The sequence below is a fragment of the Gorilla gorilla genome, chromosome 3, assembly GCF_029281585.2.
Source record: "Gorilla gorilla gorilla isolate KB3781 chromosome 3, NHGRI_mGorGor1-v2.1_pri, whole genome shotgun sequence".
Classification (NCBI taxonomy): Eukaryota; Metazoa; Chordata; class Mammalia; order Primates; family Hominidae; genus Gorilla; species Gorilla gorilla.
The window spans coordinates 185968371-185976638 of record NC_073227.2 but is presented as its reverse complement, the minus strand read 5'-3'; the positions used below and the strand labels follow the sequence as shown (position 1 = coordinate 185976638).

The 8268-nt window shown below is 44.7% G+C and overlaps 1 protein-coding gene across 1 annotated transcript; it reads right to left on the bottom strand.

Annotated features, from left to right (window-relative positions):
- Positions 1-1165: 1165 nt before the first annotated feature.
- Positions 1166-8016, bottom strand: TRIM75 (tripartite motif containing 75). Its single transcript, XM_019025236.3, has 2 exons — positions 7934-8016; positions 1166-2920 (listed from the first exon to the last, which is right to left on the bottom strand). The coding sequence occupies exon 2, from the start codon at positions 2570-2572 to the stop codon at positions 1166-1168; it is 1407 nt and encodes a 468-aa protein (XP_018880781.3). The 5' UTR covers positions 2573-2920; positions 7934-8016.
- Positions 8017-8268: the final 252 nt, after the last annotated feature.

Here is an 8268-nt window from a genome sequence, read left to right as displayed (position 1 = left end):
CGCCCGAGTGTAAGCCCACTACCAGACATTAGCAGAACCTAGATATAAACCCAGATCCTTCTGGTTAAGTTAGTGTAGCATCCTAAGAGTTTATACATGGACCTGTGCACATCTCCTTTTTCATAGTCAGAGGGAAAAATAATACCTTATTACTTTCTGTGTAATAAAGCATTCCATTGACAAACCAGTTAAGGGGCTGGTTTGTCAGTGATTGAAGGCACCCCTGGACATCTCTTTACCACTGGCTGAGTCATCTTAACTAGGATACTTTGTCTTGAAACTGTTTTCTTGATTTTAAACTCTTTTTTTTTTAACAGCACACTGCCTACATCTCAGAGTTGTTCTGAAAATACTGCAACTCCTGGGACATAGTTAGGGCTCAATAAATGTTAGCTGTCTTTATAAGAAAACATTCTGAGTAAATATAGGTATACCATCCTGCCCAGTGATTCATCTTTTAGTCTCTGACATGGTATCTAATGGTAATGTCCATTAGTAACAAGATTTTCCAGTTCTCTCCAGTGTCATAATAAGTCACTGTATTCCAAAGTACTATGCACAATAGCAAAGAATACAGGAAGAAATGAAAATTTTGGGAGCAGAAACCTAATGTAGTGAGTGCCACCAGTAGGTGGCTTCTGGGGATAACAGAAAAAACTGTCAAAGCCCCACATGTTAAAGGCTAAAAATGCTTACCCTCTCCCTGTGGTGCCCACTCCATCCCTTTAAATTGTGCCTTGTGGTTTAACTAAGGGTTACAACCTGCTCCCTGCTTAGTATGTGTCAGGAATAGCACAATCCAACCTTTATACAGAGGAGACAAAATTGGTAAGTTTGTTCTGGTTCATCCCTTGCAAGCTCCATCTGCAGTTTCTGAAAAACAGAAATAATCACCCTTATACTCAGCAATGTGCCAGGTCCATGCACATGATAGGTAACCCCCACGACATTCCTGGGAGGGAGCTATTCTTAGCACTGTTTTATAGATAGTTGTTAGAGCAACATAAAGTTTTCTTCTTGGAAACTGTAAAAGAAAAAACCTAGAGGGATTGCATTCATACATATTTTAATACAATAGCCTCTGCATCTTCCATTAAAAACAAAACAAAAAAAAAAAAAACGACGACAACAACTAGTAAAATAGTTCAGCCTAACAGGTGGGTTTTCATTCACAAACTGTCCCTGTACAGATTCTGAGAGGTTGTGAATTTGGTCCTACATAGAAATAAGGCCGAAGAGGCCCAGTAAAAGTGTCAGTGAAAGTACAGATGTGAGATTTCTCAGCCATGTTATAGAATGAGATCTCACCCATCTCATAGTCCAGGAAAATGCCAATGGCCCTGGCTTTCACCTCTAACAACAGAGGGGTTGGAAAAGCCCCTGGTGCATGATAGCCATCATCTTGCAGCTCAATTCTCCAACATTCCTGCTGGGCTGATGAGGGTCTCCTCGCCTTTGTGGGAAGAGAATCTTTGCAAATGCCAATAGCCCATTCTGACTTATCCCCCACTTCAATCTCCCAGAAATGCCTGCCAGAATGAAAATACGGAAAACCCAGAACAACTGGCTTGACTGTAAATCTTTTTGGGAAACCAGGAACCTTTTGTTTTCTCTTTGTAAATCTCACACATTTTTTATCTTCAGATACAATCAGGTTAGGGTGTGCTGTTTCAGGGTCTAGAATTATTTCTACTTTAAATTTCTTTATAATTCTCTGCAGAGCAGAATATTGGGGAGGAAAACTGCAGCCATCTCTCTTTAAATGAATTGAAAAGATCGATGGGCTACTCTCATTTTCAGATTCGTAGAAAATTTTAATTTGTGACAGCAATTCCAGTTCAGACAGCTCACTGAGCTCTACTACCTTACTTAACTGGCTTTTGAGTGTGGCACTGTAGTTTGAAAATGCTGTTATGTTTGCACTGAGTTTCTGTTGATTGTCCTTCTCTTCTTCAGCTAATCTGGAGAGAACTGCCTGTTGCTCACGGTCTAAAAACTGGTTGAGGTGCTCAAATTCAGAGGATAATTCCTGCCTTTGGTTTTCCACCATCTCTCTCAGTTCTAAGGGTTTTTTGCTTTGAGTGCTTATTAATTTTTGGAGGTCTGCCAATTGCTTTTTCAGGGGCTGGATGTAACTGCAGAATCTTTTCCTGTAATGAATGGCAGCTTTCTCTATGGGCCTCACATGGTGGCCCTGGTGGTCAGGGGGCTGAGTGCACAGGGGACACAACACCATCAGGTCCTCCTTGCAGAAAACGCTCAGGGGCTGGTTGTGTTTCTCGCACAAGGTTGTCTCTTCCTGCTTCCTTTTATTACTCTTGGTGCTCTGGAGTAGCTTGGCAATTTCAATCATCCTTCCCAGCTGGGTGTTGCTCCTGAAGTGCCCCTCTTGACACTGGTGACGACAGACAGGGCAAGGGAACAATTCCTGTAGATCCAGCCAGGACTGTTGGATGCAGGAACGACAGAAGTTGTGCCCACATTCGATGGTGACGGGGTCACTCAGGTAATCCAGACAGATGGAGCACTTAGCTTCTGCTTGGAGTCCGGTCAGAGCTGCTGCCACTGCCATTGGGCTGTCGGTGAAGGTCTGGACCAAGGTGGGCTTTCTTCAAGAGGTTGAGTTCTGTGGGTACTCTTCAGTGGGAAGCAGATATGCTCTCAGATCTCACTGTCCTTCCTGGAGGCAGCTGATGACCTCACTACAGTCCCACTGATTTCTCACATTGGTGGCAGCCCTTGAAGTCCTTTGAATCTTCGGACCCTTTAATTCCAACTGCCAAAAGGGGTCCCACACACAGCCTGCCGACAGTCACAGCTCAGCCAGACAACTGCTCTTCCAGCCTTTGGCTGCTCAGAGAAAATGATGCCAAGCTAAGCAGCTGTTAGGAAAACAGCTGTTGCCTCAAATCATTGGTTGCTGTGGGTGGGAAGATATTTCTTTCTTAAGAACAAAACAAGATGAAACAAACCTGAATTTATTTCAGGTGGTCCTAACCTCCACCACATTCTAGCCAAACACAAATTATCCTCCCCTAGCCCTAGTCTTTTATTTCCGTGCCTTTATTATTGTGCCCTAGCTATTCCACATAGTTGGAACCACAATCCCCACATCCCATCTACTTACCAGTCATCCTAACTGGGGTTGTGGGAACAGCTTAGGCCCTGAGGCATAGAGACCACCCAAATTAAAATACAGCCTTTGTTACCTATCTCTGTAACTTGGAGAAATTTGCTTTACATCCCAAATTCTTGGAATCAGGTAAATAATGACAATCTGCCTTTAAACTTTTGTCTTGATAAGTTATTTCTAGCCTGGACAACGTAGACTGAGCCCGTCTCTACAAAAAATAAAAATAAAAAAATAAAAAAAATAAAAAAAAAATTAGTTGGGCGTGATGGTGCGCACCTGTAGTCCCAGCTACTTGGGAGGTTGAGGCAGGAGGCATCCTTGAGCCACGGAGGTCAAGGCTTCAGTGAGCTGTCATTGTGGCACTGCACTCCAGCCTGGGTGACAGAGTGAGACCTTGTCTCTAATTAGAAAAAAAAAAAGTCTTTCTGATGGCTCAAAATCACATCTACCAAATTTACCTTGCTCTTACATCCTTGCTTCTCTACAGTTGAACAGGCCACAGAAGACTTATCTATTTGTGAAATGAAACCCAACGAGATAACACATTGAATATAAACAAAATTTGCAAAAATACTTTCAGTATTTACTATTAAAATGTCATTATGTCTAAATGCAAAATACCTACAAGATAAGAAAATAAAAAGACAAAAACTGAACATATTCCCAATGTATGGGAACATGCTCTCCAAACGAGCATAGAAGCAACAGTTATGTAGACATTCCAACACTGTAGACTGTGAAGTAGAAACAAAGGCTGAGCTTGGTGGCTCACGCCTGTAATCCCAGCACTTTGGGAGGCCGAGGTGGGAGGATCACTTGAGTTCAGGAGTTCGAGACCAGCCTGGCCAACATGGCAAAACCTTGTCGCTACTAAAAATACAAAAAAAATTAGCCTGGCATGGGGGCACATGCCTGTAATAGCTACTTGGGAGGCTGAGACATGAGAATCGCTTGAACCCAGGAGGCGGCAGTTGCAGTGAGCTGAGATCGCGCCACTGCACTCCAGCCTGGGTGACTAGACTGCTATCTCAAAAGCACACAAACAAACAAACAAAAAACAAAAAAATACTTAAAAAGTTTTTCCTTTGCCATTGTAATTCGACAATGCTAATCCTATAAAAATGCAGATGACTTGAACAAATATTCAAACATATATACAAATATTTTTGTTGTTGTTGAGACAGGGTCTCTTTTGGTCACTCAGTGTGTGATCATGGCTCACTGAAGTCTAATTTCTTGTTATTTTTTCTAGAGGTCTCGCCATGTCACTCAGTCTGATCTCAAACTCCTGAATTCAAGAAATCCTCCTGTCTCACCCTCCCAAAATGCGAGGATTACAGGTGTGAGCCACTGCACCAGGCTGAAAATGTGATTTTCAGTACTAGTTTGAACTTCAAAAAAGAGTGTCTAGTCAGTATTGGCAGAATAAACTATATTACATGTGTGTAACATACATTCTATACAAGGCAGTAGCAAGCAGATTTTAAAGCAAAATAATAGCACCAAATATATTGATGCACACAATATATCCTAGGGTAAAAAAAAGCAGGCATCTTCCTACTCCTTCCACCTATTTTTCACTCTGTTCACAGCTATCATCTCTTTCCCTTGGACCAAGGGGCCACCACATTCAGAATTTTGTATTTTAGAAAATGGATTGGCCGGGCGCAGTAGCTCACGCCTATAATCCCAGCACTTTGGGAGGCCAAGGTGGGCAGATGACCTGAGGTCAGGAGTTTGAGACCAGCCTGCCCCAAATGGTGAAACCCTGTCTGTACTAAAAATACAAAAAATTTAGCCGGGCATGGTGGTGGGCACCTATAATCCCAGCTACTTGGGAGGCTGAGGCAAGAGAATGGCTTGAACCTGGGAGGTGGAGGTTGTGGTGAGTCGAGATCGCACCATTGCACACCAGCCTGGGCAACAGAGCGAGACTCTGTCTCAAAAAAAAAAAAAAAAAAAAAAGAGAGAGAGAGAGAGACAGAGAGAGAAAGAAAAAGAAAAAGGACATGGTACATAGATTGTCTATTATGTGAGCATGCCCAGAAAGGTTTCGGAAACACTCTATTTATAATCAATCCCTGTGGTCCAAGGCCTCAGTAATAAAAACACACTTTTATCAGACAGCATAGTCCATGGCATCAGAAATTACTCCCAGGATCTAGTGAAGGGACAGTCCTGAAGACCTTTCTTTGGAATATGCAGGGATCCCTCAGCTCAAGTCTGCTGATTTCTCCCTTACTGGAGGGTCTCAGGAATCACTTCTTTAAAAAAAAAAAATCATTTTTATTAACTTATTTATTTTTAATAGAGATGGGATCTTGTTGTATTGCTCAGGCTGATCTTGAACTCCTGGCCTCTCAAAGTGTTGGGATTACAGGTGTGAGCCACCTCGCCAAGCTGAAAAAATATATATTTTAAAGAGATGGGGTCTCCCAGCCTGGCCAACACGGTGGAACCCCGTCTCTACTAAAAATACAAAAATTAGCTGGGTGTTGATGGGTGTAGATAACTGATGCCTGTAGTCCCAGCTACTCCAGAGGCTGAGGTGGGAAAGTCGCTTGAACCCAGGAGGCAGAGGTTGCAGTGAGCTGAGATCACACCACTTCATTCCAGCCTGAGCAATACAGTGAGACTCAAAAAAAAAAAAAAAAAAAAAAAAGGGAGCGAGAGACAGCGTCTCATGTGTTGCCCAGGCTTGTGTTGAACCCCTGGGCTCACGTGATCCACCTGCATCGGCCTCCCAAAGTGCTGAGATTACAGGCGTGAACCACCACACCTACCTAGCATACTTCTTGATCAAGCATAAATTTCTGGAGCACAGTGCATTCTCTTGCCCTGAGGCATCTCTGGACAGCTGATCCAGAGTCCTGCAAAGCTCAGGTCCTGCCACTATTTTCTTTCCTTAGCTCCTCCTCTTTGTTCAGATTTCAGGCTTCCCCTCTGGCCTCATCTTCCAGCGTCAAGGTTCAGTATCAAACGCCTCTCCTTTGTAAAATGTAGTTATCGCCGGGCACGGTGGCTCACGCCTGTAATCCCAGCACTTTGGGAGGCCAAGGTGGGTGGATCACCTGAGGTCGGGAGCTGAGACCAGCCTAACTAACATGGAGAAACCCTGTCTCTACTAAAAATACAAAACTAGCCGGGCATGGTGGTACATGCCTGTAATCCCAGCTACTCGGGAGGCTGAGGCAGGGGAATCACTTGAACCTGGGACATGGAGGTTGTGGTGAGCCAGGATCGTGCCACTGCACTCCAGCCTGGGCAACAAGAGTGAAACTCCATTGCAAAAAAAAAAAAAAAGTAGTTATCTTACCAGGCACAGTGGCTCACGCGTGTAACATTAGTGCTTTGGGAGGCAGAACTGGGAGGATCGCTTGAACCCAAGGAATTCAAGACCAGCTCTGGGCAGAGTGAGACCCCATTTCTACAAAAAAAAAAAAAAAAAATTATTTTAATGGTTGAGTTTGATTCCTGGTGTTCCCTTATTAACTGTGTGGCCTTGGGGGAGCTACTTAACCCCTCCTGGCCTTAGTCTGTCCTTTGTAAGCAAGCAATAGTGGTTAAATAAAGGAAGATCAAGTCCATAAACAGCCTGATGGGGACCTCAGGGCCTCGGATCAGGGCTCTAACCCCCCACCCCACGCCCAACTCTATACACAAACCATCCCTCGCTGCTACATCCTGGAAGGTAATTCCACACTTGCCATCAGACCAGCATTTCTGGGAATGTTCCCAGACAGATATCAGTCACCTCATTTTCTGACTCCTTAGGACAGGGTGGGCTCTCAGCTTAACTTTTTTTAGTAAGCATTTTGGCGACTTAGGACAAAACTAGTAAATAAATCAGGAACCATAATAAATAAATGGCGTGCGTTTTAAAATAACCTTATGCCGCAGGCGCGGTAGTTCATGCCTGCAATCCCAGCACTTTGGGAGGCCGAGGCAGGCGGAACACTTGAGATCAGGGGTTCGAGACCAACCTGGCCAACACGGTGAGACTAAAAATACAAAAATACTAAAAATGGGCCAGGCATGGTGGCTCACACCTATAATCCCAGCACTTTAGGAGGCCAAGGCGGGCGGATCACGAGGTCAGAAGATCAAGACCATACTGGCCAACATGGTGAAACCCTGTTTCTACTGAAAATACAAAAACTTAGCTGGGCATGGTGGCACATGCCTGTAGTCCCAGCTACTGGGGAGGCTGAGGCAGGAGAATCACTTGAACCTGGGAGGCGGAGGTTGCAATGAGTCAAGATAGCCACTGCACTCCAGCCTGGGCAACAGAGCAAGACTCTGCCTCGAAAAAAAAAAAAATTAGCCGGGCATGGTGGCACACGCCTGTAGTCCCAGCTACTGGGGAGGCTGAGGCAGGAGAATCACTTGAACCTGAGAGGCGGAGGTTGCAATGAGTCAAGATAGCCACTGCACTCCAGCCTGGGCAACAGAGCAAGACTCTGTCTCAAAAAAAAAAAAAAATACACAAATTATCCTGGCTGGTGGAGAGTGCCTGTAATTCCAGCTACTTGGAAGGCACAGACAGGAGAATTGCTTGAACCCAGGAGGCAGAGGTTGTAGTTAGCCAAGATCACCCCAATGCACTCCAGCCTGGGTCACAGAGCGTGATTGCGTCTCAAAAAAGTAAATGAAAATAAAAACATTAAATAACCTGATGCCAAATTCAGGTTCCCTTGTGAGGTGCAAGCTCCCTCTAGGCACAGAGCAGGTGCTCAAGAGGTCACGGGTTTCACTACACTCCAGCCTCCGGCACCCACGGAATGTCACTTCCCAGCTTACCTGGAGCAGGGGGAGCTCTGCGGCGGTCCTTTATCCGTGCAAAAGGCCACACACTAGATACTAACTAAACACACGTGGAAAGTGCAGCTGTGAGGACTCCACCCAGCTAAGACCAGCTTCCACCTGGAAGTGGGAGGGGTAGGGGTAAGAGAGGGTGGGGGAGGCTTCCTCCCTGTAAGCACTTAAGTGTCTTTGGCCTTGATCTAAGAACTTTGGAGTCTTTTTTGTAATAACTGAATAGGGCAGGTTTGCATTTGCTCGTGCAAATAACCAGAGCCCGCCTTATTTAGATGAGTGAAAAGGAACAGAAAAGTTGAGAAAGACTAAAGGAGATT

What these genes read in the sequence shown, in the direction of transcription:
- TRIM75 (XM_019025236.3), bottom strand. Translation starts at nt 2,572, where the DNA reads ATGGCAGTGGCAGCAGCTCTGACCGGACTCCAAGCAGAAGCTAAGTGC.